Source organism: Scomber japonicus, chromosome 15 (assembly GCF_027409825.1).
Source record: "Scomber japonicus isolate fScoJap1 chromosome 15, fScoJap1.pri, whole genome shotgun sequence".
Lineage (NCBI taxonomy): Eukaryota > Metazoa > Chordata > Actinopteri > Scombriformes > Scombridae > Scomber > Scomber japonicus.
The window spans coordinates 13,808,018-13,823,661 of NC_070592.1; the positions used below are offsets into that span (position 1 = coordinate 13,808,018).

The 15,644-nt window shown below is 39.9% G+C and overlaps 1 protein-coding gene across 3 annotated transcripts; it reads left to right on the plus strand.

Annotated features, from left to right (window-relative positions):
* The first annotated feature begins 198 nt into the window (after positions 1–198).
* Positions 199–15,188, plus strand: LOC128373789 (neurocalcin-delta B). 3 transcript variants are annotated; one of them, XM_053333978.1, is made up of 4 exons: positions 199–445; positions 12,676–13,112; positions 14,254–14,359; positions 14,947–15,188. In XM_053333978.1, exons 2-4 carry the CDS (start codon positions 12,735–12,737, stop codon positions 15,039–15,041), a joined length of 579 nt encoding a protein of 192 aa, XP_053189953.1. In that variant the 5' UTR covers positions 199–445; positions 12,676–12,734; the 3' UTR covers positions 15,042–15,188. The 3 variants fall into 3 exon arrangements, with proteins under 3 accessions (XP_053189953.1, XP_053189954.1, XP_053189955.1); XM_053333979.1 differs by having other exon boundaries at positions 12,679–13,112; XM_053333980.1 differs by lacking the exon at positions 199–445 and adding an exon at positions 977–1,012.
* The last annotated feature ends 456 nt before the right edge of the window (positions 15,189–15,644 follow it).

Below are 15,644 nucleotides of genomic sequence, written 5' to 3' on the forward strand. Positions count from 1 at the left end.
TGCAATAAATTACACTCAAATACACGTTTTAAACCTGTTTTATTGACTTCACATTGGTAAACAAAACGTTAACTTGTGTGCAAACTTTAACACGCTTATCGCCATCCAGGTGCCTAGGTTTTTGTTGCCAGGACAACGACGGCTCCCATTGGCCGCCGCCCCCACCCCACGTGATGCGAGGCGTTGACGTCACGGTCATAGTCTGCAGGGCTAAGCGGAGCCTGAGCTGCAGCTGAAGGAAAAAGCCTGCTGGAGTTTGGACTGAAAGGAGCCGGGAAACTCACAGCTCTCTGCCTCTCTCTCTCTGTCTCTCTTGAGTGTGTGTGAGTGAGTGTGTGGCTCCTGCAACCTGTTGTCGTCTCAGAAAACTTTTGACTGCTTCGCTGCGAGGTTATGGACTATTAACTGGAGACTTTTTAAAACACCTTAACTTCACAGCTAAGAGGTAAGTTGTAGCTATAATGTGCCCGTTACGCTCGTCCCGCTTCCTGTTACTTTTGTGTTTGTGTTTTGCTTCTATGTTCAGGTGAGATGAAGCTGTGCAGGTTAAAGCAGTTTCTTTTACAGGTTTAAAACGATGTAATGTGACAGGATTTGAACACCATTTCCTCCTCCACAACTTTGCACTGCAGCAGCTCCAGCAACCAGCTCCAGCTTTACCTACATGTCTAATCGGATGAGGCTGTTCCTCCTGCCTCCTGTCCTACATACGAACCCCTTTCAGATGAGCCCGGAGAGAGGCTTGTTGTCCGCACACTCTCTCCCGTGTTAAAGTGTAGCATGAGTGAGATACAGGAAGTGAAAGAGTCCTGTAACCACACAAACACACACACACACACACACACACACACACACACACACACACACACACACACACACACACACACACACACAGGGCTGAGTGAGGCAGGGTGTCTCATTTCAGCAAATACACATCAGTCAGTCAGTGGATTTAAAGCAGGAGAGGGGAGGTATATAGCATTGTTGCCCTGGGGGTGCTTTACTTTGACAAGTGAGCAGAAATGTTTATTTTACTGTGAATGAGTGTGTTTGATGGTGTGTGTGTGTGTCGTTCCCCTCCCTCTCATCCATATGCTGTCAGTGTGCAGCCAGTCACAGTCTAGTTACAGTGAGATGTTTTTTTTTTATTATAGTGAGACTTACAGAGAGTTAAAAATGTTAGTTAGTTAGGCCTATTATTATTCTCAGTCATCCAGGTTATGGTTATCCAAGGAGGGTTGAATCAAAGGCTGCTGGATTTCACGGTTGTGGATACTTGAAGATGTTTTCACCTGTCATCCAAGGGGCTTCTTCAGGTCTTCCTACTTCTTCGTCACTTCCCATAGTGGTGAAATACCTGTGAACCACCATGAATCACTTATAACTGAAGATGCCCCTTGGATGAGAGGTGAAATGTAGTCAAGTATCGGCCAAGAAGTCCATGCACCTCAATACAAACAGACAATACTCTGCTTGTAATATTTAATTGTGGAATAATGTTTGTTTGTGATAATGTTTTATTGTCTAGGTGGATTTTTAGTTCTGCCATGGGTTCACCTTTGCAGAAATCTGGCATTAAACAGTGGCTGCAACTAATGATTATTTTCATTATCAATTGATCTTATTCTAGGTTAATTGTTTAGATCATTCCAGAAAATGGCAGAAAATGGTGACAAATGTTGATCACTGTCTCCCAAAACCTTGAATGATATCTTTTTATTTCTTGTTATTTCCACAGCAGTCCAAAGATCTAAAGAAATCAGAAACTATTCACAATTTAGGAGCTGGAATCAGAGAATTTGGACATTTTTTTCCTTAAAAAATTACTTTAAACAATTATTAGACTATCAAACTAGTTGGTGACTAATTTAATAGTTGACAGTTTATCAATTAATTGTTGCAGCTCCACATTAAAGTTAATCTGTTAAATCTATTTCATGACATTGGAAAACAGTAACAGCACTAGAAAGAAATGGCAAAGCAGCCAGTCGATCAGTCACTTGATAATCCATTAGTAACTTTAAAGGACATTTTCAAACACAAATGCCAAATATTAACTCACTTGTCTACTGTGAAGATTTTTCTGCTTTTCTTTGTCTCATATTGAAGCTAACTTAAGATCTTTGGGTTTTAAACTGTTGGTCAGACTAAACAAGCAGTTTGAAGATGTCACCTTTGGCTCTGGTAAAAACTCACAGCTGTTTTTATCTATTTTCTTGCAACGATTAGTAGATAATGAAAATAAATGTAGACCTAACTGAGACAATCAGAAGACCAGACTCAATTCTGATAATTGATTTGTAGTTATAATAAGAAAATTTATCAAGTCTTGCTTCTTACATGTGAGAAATTGTTGCTTTTTATAAGTTTTATATAACAGGAAATTGTATAAATTTGGGTTTTGTTTCAACAGTGGGGAAAATACTCACCATTTTCTGACAGTTTTTAGAATAAATGTTGAATCAATTAGTCAGGGGAAAAAAGCAATCAAATGGACAAGAAAACTCATTATTTCTATTACATTAAATAGCTTTTCATCAGTGAAGCATGTTGGTTTCAGGTGTCCAGCAGACAATCAAGCAGCTGAAGTAGGTCTGAGGATTAAATGGACTGAAGATGAGATTGCTGCCTCTCAAAGTGGCTTGTAGAATTAAGAGACCTTACTTGACCCTGTGCAAATTTACTTTCTTTCTTTTCTTTTCTTTTCTTTTTTTTTTTTTTTTGGCTGGTGACTCGTGGTAATTGAATGTTTTCGTTTTGGTTTTGGATGTGGGATGTAATCAAGACCCTGCGATGATGGTTGAATTTCCTCTGGCGGTCCCACTGAAATGAGATGATCAGGGTAGAGCGATGGCGCAGAAAGAAGATGAAGGCTTTAGATGCAGAAAAATAAGAGAAAAATACACACAAAGACTCACACACTTTAAAGTTTTCCTCCACATCATCTAGAAAGCTTTCAACTAAAATTGAATTGAAAAACGCTGTCTAGCTACTCCTCTTTACCTCATGCAGCCGACACAACATAGCAAGAACATTTAAAGACCCGTAGAGGTGCTGACATAAGGGTGGAGTCAGCACATAATAGCCCCCTTGGTGTAAAAAAGCATCCCTCCAAACATTTCAAGATGCAGAATGCTTACAAATACATGCTAAATTTGTACATGAGATCTATTTTTGGTAGCGTGGATGTCCTGCGGGTTTGTTTTGGGGCCACATTGGCAGCATCCTTTGTAGTTTAGGCTCGTCTGGGCAGCGGTGAGTGCTCTCCGTAAACCGAATCAGAGCTTTTTTAGAGAAAAGAGAAGAGCGATTGAGAGAAATCAAGCATCGCAAGGATTTAGTGGAAGATCAGCAGCGAGAAACTGCCTGGAGGATGAAAGAAAAAGGAGGGGAGAATTAGAAAAGCCTGATGATATTTGGGATTTAAAAAAAAAAAGAAAAAGCTGCATTTCTCCCAAGCTGTGCAGCAGATATCGCTGGCAGAGAGAGGTGTGGGAGTTGTTTAGTCATCGGGGTAGATTGACATTTCCATCTCTGCAGCCTTTTGTCTTTACAACAGCACTCCGGCTGTTACACAGAAAGGCACATTTAGATGTTCGGCGTAAAGTAAACATCACTCTCCGCATGCAATCAGTGACAATTTGCTGCGAGTGTGTTCACAGTGGTGTGTGTGTGTGTGTGTGTGTGTGTTTGTCCAGTCCTGAGTCCCTTTTTTTTGCAGCCCTTCCTGCCTTCTTGCAGTTGTTGTCATTGACACTTTTTTTTTCTTTTTTCTATCTTGTTCTCATTCGCTCCCTCCATAATAGCTTCTCTGTCATGAATGTGGTTTTCTGCAGCGCTTTGACGCACGAAGCTCTCCGGCTGACAATGGAAGCGCATGTGTGCTGCATTATGATGAAGTTGCTGTGCGTCGGATTTCTCCACAGCAAGATGGATGGGTTTTTTCTTTTTTTTTGGGAAACATTTGTGGAAGAAGTGAAATGCTGTTAACAGACAAGTGGGCATTTATTTATTTATTTTTTTTGGGGGGGGCTGCTTTTCTACACATTTATGCTTCAATCTCCACAATAAGAAAACCACCTTAATTGCACCACTGTCAGATTCCACTGACGTCCATTGAAATGACAGATAGAGGCAATAATGAAGGCAGTATTGTAATAAACCCAAGCATAAAGAGGTTTTAGAGGAAGTTGTGGCTTGGAAGTTGAGTGTTTGCTATAAAGGTTTGTGGTTTAAGTTTAAGTAGTGACTTCACCTTTGAGTTTTGATATGAATCTAAATCTAGGAAGCTACAAAAAGTGGATTATGTATGTGTCACAGGACTGTTGACATCTCCATCCCACAAACAAACCCACACACACAAACACAAGCAAAACATTTTTTTGTGAATTACAGCTGCCTGTAATATGAGACTCAACTCAATTGGAGTAGGTAGTTAGAAATATTGCTTTTTTTAAATTTAGTTTTTATTTAATTTCAAGTTTCAGCCCGTTTGTGCTCTTATCTCACTTTTATAAACCTTTATTCCGAGGCCCTTTGACCCAGCTATAAATTGCTCTAACTGGGGTTTCATTTAGAGCTTAGGATTCCCATTTTCCTGACGTCTACAATAGGAAACATTCAGCAAAACATCTGTGGTTTTCCTCAGCAGTCAGAGTCTGGTACAGGCCGAACCAGCAGTGGACCGTCTCTGACCTTACACTAAATGACACAGGAGATAGAGTTGCAGTCAGATATTCAAGGAGCCACTCAAGCATGCCGCACCAAAGAGAACCCGTCAATCACGATACTTGTAACGTGAGCACGGGTGCTCCCAAAGCTGCTGCTGCTGCTGCCGTACACACTGCAGCAGAGTTTTTGGTGCCGGTTTGAATTGAAATGTGGCTGCTGATCAGACAGGTGATCGCCGACAGGTTGTAACCACAAGGAGGTGTGTGCCGCTCGAGATGTTGGAGGAGAGCTGAAAGTCGTTGTTGAGATGTTGGTTTTTTTTCTCTCTCTCTCTCTCTCTCTCTCTCTCTCTGTGCTTCTGATGCATGTTAGTTTTATAGCATATGTTATTTGAGTTTCTGCCTACATCAGTAGAGGTTAGTTTTAGGTGTTTACTCACAAGTTGCTTAAATGTTGCAGTCAAGGAAGTGTAAGTGAGAGGTAGAAAGTGTGGTCATGAGTCAAGAGCCTCTGTCAGGATCTTACTCCTGTTGGTGAGAGCTTTGATTAATGGCACTGAAATGACACCGTTGTTGTAAAAGCTAAATAGACTTTTTGGTTTGACAGCACATTTACATTAAATCAAATGTCATTCCACCTTGTCATCTACAACAAAATAGACTTGACAGCGAGGATGTAACCTGGTATAAAAAGAAACGGAGAGAAGGATACGACATAAATCTGCAGTAACATTGTTGAGCTTATAGCTGCAGCCAGCTTGAACCCGGTCCAGTGTTTCCTCTCTGTCTGTGGAATATGAGCTGCTCCATCCCTCTTGACGTTGACTGTGAGTGTGGTGCAGCAACGTCAGAAAAAATCCCTTCTAACGAAATCTAAAAAAGCTCTTTTCAAAATATGTAATTACAGTGGTATTTAAAGCTGAAATCCATAACTTTTTAGCTGCTTGTTGTTGATGAGAGGTGCAATTAAAATGATTTTTGAACTGTGGAGCATTCACAGCAATCTATGCTGTATGAAAGGTAACGTCTTTAATAATTTATTTGCTAACAAGATGCACTTAGCATGAGATGACATGGGCTTTGCAATATAAGAGTCATTTCACACTAACATATGTTCATGTTGCTGGTTTAAAATGTCTTAAAAGCAGCATCAGGTTTGTTAAAAAGTATATTTTGTTTATTAAGCATTTTATTCTAAATAAGTTGTGGTGAATGATGTAAAATATGTTAAAAACCACAATACTTGGGAAGTAAAAGTGGATTATATTTATTCCACCTTTTAGTCCACATTTATTTTCTTGGGTATAATCATATTTTATGAAGAAATACTGGTTACACCAATTGACACTGTGTTACATCATGTTATTGACCTTTAAACAGACTTATTTGGCATTTTTAAGACTTGTTAGTGAACACTGTGTGTATAAAAAGTCCATTTACAGTAACTGTGTTCATATTTTACAACACTCCACCACAACAGATGTCTAAACATGTAACCCTAACCCCTTTCAGTTTTAATGTTAATCTCAGATTATGCATCAGAAATGATAAAAGTGTCAGTTTTCTAGCAGATGTAAGTACAAGATGCATTTAAAGATTAAAAACAGCAACAGATGTTTATAGTGCTCATCACGCTGTTAATCAGATGGGGAAACACACACACACACACACACACACACCAACCCACCCGAACCACACATCAAACGTTGACTCAAACCACAGCATCTCGTGTTGTTCAAATTAGACCTCGGCTATAATCTGAAGACGGGTAAAGTTGTTGTTCCACTGTCTTATCACAGCCGAAATGAAACATAATGATCTAATTTCTGAGCCGTGGGCGAGTATCAGGTTGTGCATCCTGCAGGTGTAATAACTGCTCGTCTGTTAGGTCAAGAATAAGCGGCCTCGGCTCTGCGGCCTCTCACAGCTGTCACACACGGATCATGTTGCATTATGAAGGCTTCATCTATAAGCTCGCTATCTGTGATCAGGACTCTTTCACTCACTGTTGACTCCTCCTCCTCCTCCTCTCCTCCTCCCCTCCTCCTCTCCTCCAGCTCTCTTTTGCCATCTATGTTCTTTGGATTATCTGTAGGACTCTTAGGTTGAGATTTACCTGCAGGATATAAATGGAGACTTCTGCCTGTTACATAAGAGAGCAACAAGATGTTCTGGGCTGAAAGCTGCGTGGAGGACGTCTGATTCAAGCAGAGAAGAATGATTCAGCCGTTCAGCTAAAATAGTGGCAGCGAGGAGGAGGAGGATGAGGTGGTGTGTGTGTGTGTGTGTGGGATTTTTGTCTGGGTTGCTCAAAGTTTAGGAAAATGCAGAAATCTTGTTTAATGTCAGTATTGAAGTAGTAAATAGATGAGTGTCTTAAAAGAAAAAAAAACCTGAGAACACGTTCAGTGGATGCTGAAACCGCAACAGCTGAATAGTGTATTGATAAAGTATTGAAAGTATCTAAGTGTTGAATGCTTGGTTTGATTTTTCGGCATGTTCTATGATCAGATATTTCCTGATCTAATAATGTTACTCTGCCATTAGTGGGTGTGTTTTAATGCTTTTTGTCTCCTATTTGATATCACTCATATTTTATAGGAATTAGAGCTGAAATGATTAGCTGGTTAATTGATTATTCAGTTAAGTATAAGTAGCTGTATTAATAATTCAGTTAATGGTTTGAGTCTACCTAACTTTTCATGTTCAACTCCTCAGTGAAGTAGATTTTCGACTTTTTTTTTTTCGACTTCGAAAATTAAATATATTTGGGCAGTTTGGCCCAGTGATTTAACAAGAAAATAATTGTCACTTGCAGGCTGAAGGAATAATCGGCTCCTTTATTGGATATATTTTTGTATTTCATGGGTGAGAATACAAGATGTTTTTGTGTTGCTTTCAGTTGTTGTAGGAAAGAGCTGAATGATGATGATGATGTTTTAATGATATCTTGAGTTGAAATCCTGTTATGATGACGTGGAGTTGTTCTTGGTTCCCGGAGTTAAATCTGTCTCAAAGCTCATCTTGACTTCTACTAAAGGCGTCAAACTCTGAACACAAAATGTCCAAGGGGAGGTGGACATGTGCACACACTGTCATTAGAAACTGAAAGTGACAGTCTGTTCTGTCCTGGATAATACTGCTCAGTCTGAGGAGGTGACGACTCTGTCTCGCTTGTCCTGACCCTAAGAAGGTGGTCGTTCAGGGTGACACTTAACCATGTGACCTGTCCACTTATTAAAGCCTTTGTTACGTAACGGTGCCACCACAGGTCTGCCAGCAGCAGCAGGTAAGAGTCTTAACTGTTAATTGTAAGCAGTGATCTCGGAGACTACAGGAATAGCAGAGATCTTAGGGTGACTGGATGTTATGTGGAGGCCTGAGCTCTCATACCGTCATTTCTTCTTTTAAAGTACACATTAAGCTGCTTTTGTCCAAAGCGAGTTATATTTGTACCCAGGCACAGGGCACACACACACACGAACACAGAAATGAGGGGTTCTTTATCTTTATCGAGCACATTTTGGACATGATGACTAACAGCCAAAGAGCTGAGCTTTAATTGTGAGACGAATTGCACTTGATTCAATTTGATATGAATAACTGACCAAAGATAGGAAAAGTAGACGTGGAAATTTGCTCTAATAGGCTTTCAGTTACTGAAAAGAGTCGATAAACAATGAAAAGTCTCCTGCATTTGTTTGGAGAGCTCACAAGAAGAAAACCTGGAAGGACAAGCCTGCTGTGTAGTTTAAAAACTAGTAAGAATAATATACTCTTTTTGAAGTTACAGAACATCCAGTAACAAGACAAAGATCAATACACATAACACTTATCAATTCATCTGTGGATTATTTTTTCATTTATCCATGAAATGTCAAAAAATAGTGAAAATGTCCAGGTGACTATTTAGTTATTTATGTCTGACCACTAGTACAAAACTCAATGATATTCAGTTTTCTATCATATATAAAGAAGAAATACAACAATTCCTCAGATGTTAGCAGCTGGAACAAGGAAATGTTTTGCAAATTTTGCTTAAAAATATTTGAAATGATTTATCGATCGAGCGGTTAATCGACTAATTGACTGTATGACACATTACATACAAACATATCACACAGGTGCAAATTAAAAACTTGCTAAATTCAAGTTTTAAAGTCATTTTTAGTCAATAATATTTGCAATAGTAATAGTAAATTTTGTAATAATAGTTAGAAATAGTGCTGGAAGCTTTAGTAGATAGACAGAAAATGAATCCATAGGGATTATTAGTCATTTATTGTTCAAACATTAGCAGCTTCCTGCCTGCTATGTGTGAAGATTTGCTGCTTTTCTTTGCTTCATGCAGTTATAAATTCAATATGTTTGTGTTTTGAATTCCTGTTCAGAGTAAAAAAGCAATCTGGGAAATAATGATAAGCAATTTTCTGACATTTTATAGACTAAACAGTCAAATAATCTGAAAAGAAATCATCATCATCCGATCAATAATGGAAATTGTTTTGTTGCAGCTGTAGTTTAAAACATATTTGAAATGTCAGACATTGGACTTAATAGTCACTGTAACTCATGTCCTGTTGTTGCAAAGCCATTAAGAACAGCACTAATTAACCTTTCCAACCTCATTTAGATGTAATGGAGAGAGAGATAGAGAGAAAATTGTAGTCGGCGCTGTGCTCCACGTTAATGTGTAAACAGTCTGGCTGGAAGGAGTCCGAATGATTAGCACGGCAGCTAAAAGCAAAACAATTACACAAGCCGTCAGCCTTTGCAGAAACTGTAATTAAATGCTATTGTGAATCAAAGGCACTATGTAAAGTAATATGTTGGGTTGTTTTTAAGACCGCATGCTGCCAAAAACAAGTTATTGTAAGGCCCAGTCGTCATGACAACGCAGCCTCAATAATCATAGAAACGCTCCACAATCCATTAAGCAATTAAAAATGCAGATTGCAGACTATGTGGATGTCCCGCTCACTGCATCACACCAATAATTGAGTTTATGAATGAAATTAATGGAGGTAGTCAGGATGCGTCCAAGCAGTTGATTAGCTGGATGTCAGTGTGTGCGTGTGTGTGTGTGTGTGTGTGTACTGAGATGCTCTGTTGTGAGTTAAAACCAGTTTCTCAAAGTGAAGCTGGCTTGTGGTAGAAAAATCAAATACTACTCTACTGACTTAGACTTAGAATTTGAGTTTTAAGGACTTACTTTGATCTTTCAGAAGTATAGAATTTTTAACAGATAAAATGATTAATCTGAGAGGTGAATCAGTAAATTAAGTGATAGTTAGTTGAAGCTCTTGTTTTGTTTTATTTCATGTTTGGCTGTAACTTAAATTTCCCCTCTGGCTCAATAAAGTTGAGATTGAAGTTGAACAAAATGCCACATTTTCCTTTCCTTGTGTGAGCTGATATTACTCGTGCTGTGCTTCAGCAGAGCGGCCTCTGTCCTCGTCATACGGCAAATCTAATTTGACAAGCTCCAGATTCACTCGTGAAATCAGCTGACAAGTGATCCACAAGAGTTTGCTTGTTTACTTTTTCTATCTGTCTAAAACTGGAGCGATATAACTCGATTTGACATATGATATGATATGAATCTTCTGTCTTTTAATAAAACACCTGGGGAAACGGGAAGGGCAATGACTAGTTTCTCACCAAGCATTTTGACTTGTTGTTGAGGGGAAAGTGCAGGTGTTTCTAATAACATTAATGATGGCTCCGTCTGATCCTTCTGCCCCAGCGATAATGTGACCAGCATGTACAACACCAGCACTCTGAAAGCAGAAATAGAAAGTGTTAATTTTATTATTTTTATTGGCTTTTCTGACTGACTTGTCAAAATATAATATGTGAGAAAGAACTATTAAAGTGTAAGCCATCAATTATTTTTGTCATTTTAAATATAGAAAAATATCTTTTCCCAGTTTACTATCATGTATGACAGAAAAGCCTTTAAAATTTCACATTTGCTCCAACCTTTGAATATTTAGCATTCTTAATTGGGTAAAATAAGTGAAGACACCTGTGTGTACTATTTCCTTAAAATACACCTGTGAGTGTGAGTCAGTATCACTATCAGGTCAGTATACAGTCTCATTGAAAGGTAGACAATCTGAACCAGTATCAGCTCTTCACAGTGGTGGATCACTGCTGTGTGAGGAGGATGATGATGATGATGATGATGATGATGATGATGACGATGAGGAGAAGGAGAAGGAGGAGTGTTTAAACAGGTGTTAATCTCCTATTCACGCAGCTCTAGCATTCACAGTACAGTCAAAGTGAACTTCAGGTACGCAGCGAGGAACTAATTATAGAGGTTGCCTCCACAATGTTTACTCTGAGTTAATTAAAGGATTTTAACCGTCTGTTTATAGAGTATGAAAGTGTTAGAGACATAAAGAGAGACAAATATGTTAACAAAACTAATGAAAAGGGAGCAAGTATAATTCCGGTTTTGCTGAATTGGTGTAGTCGTGTTTCCATGACAACCCTCCCCCGACACCCTCCGTTTGTGTATTTGCTTCCATATTTGTTCGGTTCCGTTCAGTTCAAGAAGCTCTGAGTGCATTTTCATTAAAGTTTGTTGTTACTGGCAAGAAGAGCATATATTTATCTCCACTTAAGCACCCACTTTTCCTGGGAAGTAAACACGATAGCTCTTTTCTCAGTTCTTTTTTTTTTTTTTTTTTTTAATCAATTAATGGATCAGCTAAATGAGCAACACTCAGTTGTCATGGTAACAGTCTATAATGCATACAGTGAAATCAGTGAGTATGTACCTGTATGAGAGTTGCTCAGTCAGTAAATACATAATTGATCCTGAAGTGGTTTAGAGCTAAATTTAGTAAGTAGATGTCATGAGGTAACAAATCTTTATTTCTTCACATTTTATGAATCATCATCATCATCTTCAAATAAAGTCCAATAATTAGCTGGAAACATAGAGGTGAAATCTTACTTTCCCTTCCTGGAACAAGCTACCTGCACCCTAATTTGCTTTGGCCTGGACCGACCTTGCTGATTTTATCTGTCATTATCCTCGGCTAAGCTTAGAACAGCTTCCTTTAGTGTGGAGAGCTCAGCAGCAGCTAGTGGCCTGACAAGAGAAGTGCTAAGCACATTAGCTGCAGGGTTAGATGATGCACTGTGTCCTCAGCTGAGTGTTAAGACTCCCTGTTCACTTCATGCAAAGAGCTCATTGGCTACAGAGGAGTGATTTTTTTTTTATGACACTGATGAATACCTCATCAAAACTGGGTCAATAAACAATCTAGACTATTAATACAGAGGATGTGGATTTCATGTGAGTTCCTGCAGGAAATGGAAGTTGCATCTGCAGCGTTTCAGCATGTGCGCTACACCATGAACGTGTTGGGTGTGGTTGTAAGTCTGTGGTGGCTCTGCACCATGAAAACATTTGGTGGTCTCGCCTTTCAAGTGCAAGTAGGAGGAATTGGCTCTGCATCTGCCCGAGACCACATGCTCAACAACTCAATCAGTCTTGCTTTTCCATCAGTCATCGCTGTGATGTTGGGGTCATGTTTTGTTTGCGTTTTGTTGCGAGACAGAAACAAAATAAATGAAAAAGAATGATGTTGCTCAAGGCTTAAACCAAACTAAACTAACCCTATTTAAGTCTCCTTAAGAGGACTGCTGGAGACAAACCGACTTAATAAGTGATAATGTGTCAATGTTGTGTCTACAGCCTGTTTCTGCTGCTCCCACGTCGTCAAAAAAATCAGTTATTGCCAGTTTAACCTGTATTTTTGGTGTTTTTAATGAATGGATTTGTTGCTACCTTTTTATAAGAGATGTGAATCCAACTTTTTTTGCACATTTAATGTGTGAAAATGAAGACTTTGTGCTTTTTATTTCCTTTTTATGTCACTGTCCTTCCTCCTTGAATTATTTATTTTCTTGTATGATGAAGGTCATTTAAGAGGAATTCTAATGACCTCTCTCTCTTTTTCTCTCTCTCTTTCTTTCTCAATATCAGCAGTCTAAATCGCCGCCAGCACTCTCAAATCACCCACAGCCTCCACACAAGCAGAGACCATGGGCAAACAGAACAGCAAGCTCCGTCCCGACGTGATGCAGGACCTGATGGACAACACGGACTTCACCGAGCACGAGATCACCGAATGGTACAAGGGCTTCTTGAGGGACTGCCCCAGCGGCGCACTCTCCATGGAGGAGTTCAAGAAGATCTACGCCAACTTCTTCCCATACGGCGACGCCTCCAAGTTCGCTGAGCACGTCTTCCGCACGTTTGACGCCAACGGAGACGGGACTATCGACTTCAGGGAGTTCATCATTGCCCTGAGTGTGACCTCACGTGGCCGCCTGGACCAGAAGTTGAAGTGGGCGTTCAGTATGTACGACCTGGATGGGAACGGGTACATCAGCAAGGCAGAGATGCTGGAGATTGTATCGGTGGGTCTGATGTGTATTTCTCTTGTTTATATTCATTAATCTCTATCTTTCAATATCCCTCCATCTTCATGTTAGCGGCGTGCTCCCAGGTCATGAACTACTCGTGCAGTGAAGCTACATTTTGCTCAGCCTTCCACACCAGCTGCTACATCATATATCCATCTGCTTCTGTGTTCTGCGCCATTTGACTGCCCACAGCAGGAAAACCGGCCGCTGTGTAATTTTAGAAACCAGCAGTTCCTCTCAGGTCCTCAGACGTCTCAAAATAAGCCCAAGCCACTGTGTATTTCTAGAAGGGAGCGGCCCTCCTCCTCTGATCCTCAGTTTGACTCAGCGTTACATCCAACAGCTGTGCAGTTCAAGCGAAACACACAGTTTCCTCCAGTGTCACTTTATAATAAACTGTTTCAAGCAGGCTCCTCGACTTATTGGATGAGACTTCAGACACACACACACACAAACACACCCCACCCAGCAATCCTTTACACATGTTGTTACATCACACATGACGGTGTTAAACTGAGCATAGTGCCAAAGAAAGTGTAATCCCTTTCTTCGTGTATATATATAGTTAGCAGACGTGTTGATGTGTAGGGATGTTCTCTTATGATCGATGAACAGAGAGATTGTAAAAATGCTGACAGCTGCTGCTTTAAATATTTCAAGAACATAAACAGCAACAACGGTCATGTTTTTTGATTATCTACTGAAAAAAACGAAATTAACAGTTTTTTCTTCTTCAATGCAAATACTTCCTGTTTGTTTCTTTGCAGTCAAATCAGGCATCTGAGCCTCGGTTATCTCTCTTCCTCCCAGCATATAAGTTGACTGATAGGCCGTAAATATTTCACTGAGAGTTTCTTTTTCCTGCATTTTGCAACAATACAGCATCTCTCGCAGTTGTGCTTCTGGCCAGAGCAGCTCTGATGTTAAATAAGATTAGAGGACACACTCTCTTCATCATCGTTGACTCTGTCTAACTGTAAAAGTTTTATATACTTCTTGAAATGCATTAAACATTCTTACATGTAAGGACTTTACTCTCTGAAACTGCTATTTTTTTACAGATGCAATCACGTGCATACAGGTTTTGAGTCAATCATACTTATTTTGTGTCCCTCTCTGCTCCCTCTGTCTCCAGGCCATTTACAAGATGGTGTCATCTGTGATGAAGATGCCTGAGGATGAGTCCACACCTGAGAAACGCACAGATAAGATCTTCAGGCAGATGGACACAAATAGAGATGGTAAGATGTCTTCACTGTGTCTCACTACCATTGCAGGGCTTGTTGTTGAAACAGTAGGTTCTGTACAGCCTGCGACTGAACTAACCTAACACCCCAGATGCTTAGTTACACTGAAACAAACAAACAAATCTGGAGAGTTGTGTTTGGAAAAGGGGCAGGAGCTTTAAAAAAAAAACTGTATCAAGGTCTTACCTTGCGAGGCAGCTAGATTCATGAGATCACGCAAGAATCCTCACAGGACGCTGATTGATTTGACCTTAAGCACATAACATATTCTCGCTAATCAAGCTGCCTCACAAGGTTATAACTGAACACACAGACACATCAGATATCGGTTTTTGTTGCAAAAACAAGCAATAGACTGGAAGATGCCTGCCTGCCAGTCAGCATTTTTAAATAAATAAGCTGAAAAAGACAGAATAATAATAGTTTTAAAGGACTGAAAGAATGAATTTGATGTGTCACATCACCTCTGGGAAAATGTTGATCTTTGTTCTGATCTTATCTATTTTTGATTTGCTACAATGAATAAACACGATAATAAGATTGTGAACTCTAATCTCTGCTTCTCTCTATGTCACTTTCAGGTAAACTGTCCCTGGAGGAGTTTGTCGAGGGAGCGAAGAACGACCCCTCCATCGTCCGGCTGCTTCAGTGCGACCCCAGCAGTGCTGGACAGTAGACACCCGGACATTTTCCCCCCTGTTGCAGTTTGATTTCATTTAACAAGGTTTTCAGAATCTCTCCTGGCTGATCCACCTGATATCTTTGACATTTGTTCACCTGAGCTATAGAGGTGCATGCAGTGACACACACACACACAAACCCACAAACATGTACAGACACATACACAACTACATGCTACTGTACATACAAAATAATACCAAAGCCCCCAATGCGTAAATAATCTCTCAGACGCTCACATGCACATACAGTACATGCGCCTCTATGCCCGGGCTGAAGCTCCAGTCAACACGAGTCTCCTGCGGTACAAATATAACTCAAAGGACTCCAATCCCATCAAAGACTTGTTCAACACTGAATCAAAGCTGTGCTATCTCTGTCTGAGAGGACAGCCAGCGAGGATAATCCAACATTCACGAGGTACGATCGGTCCCCTCAGATTTGAGCCGAGTCCAAGTTTGCTGTTTCTTTTTATTCTTTTATTTTTTGACAGCATTGTTCCTGAGTGAAAGGGAATTATGCTCGTTTCATTCTCTGTGTAATCGACTCCGGTCTGTTGTGTGACGATGGACAGATCATTACAAAGTATTGCAGTCTTAAC

What these genes read in the sequence shown, in the direction of transcription:
- LOC128373789 (XM_053333978.1), top strand. Translation starts at nt 12,735, where the DNA reads ATGGGCAAACAGAACAGCAAGCTCCGTCCCGACGTGATGCAGGACCTG. An exon ending in AGATGCTGGAGATTGTATCG is followed by an intron (nt 13,113 to 14,253) that starts GTGGGTCTGATG and finishes CTCTGTCTCCAG; the next exon opens with GCCATTTACAAGATGGTGTC. An exon ending in GATGGACACAAATAGAGATG is followed by an intron (nt 14,360 to 14,946) that starts GTAAGATGTCTT and finishes TGTCACTTTCAG; the next exon opens with GTAAACTGTCCCTGGAGGAG.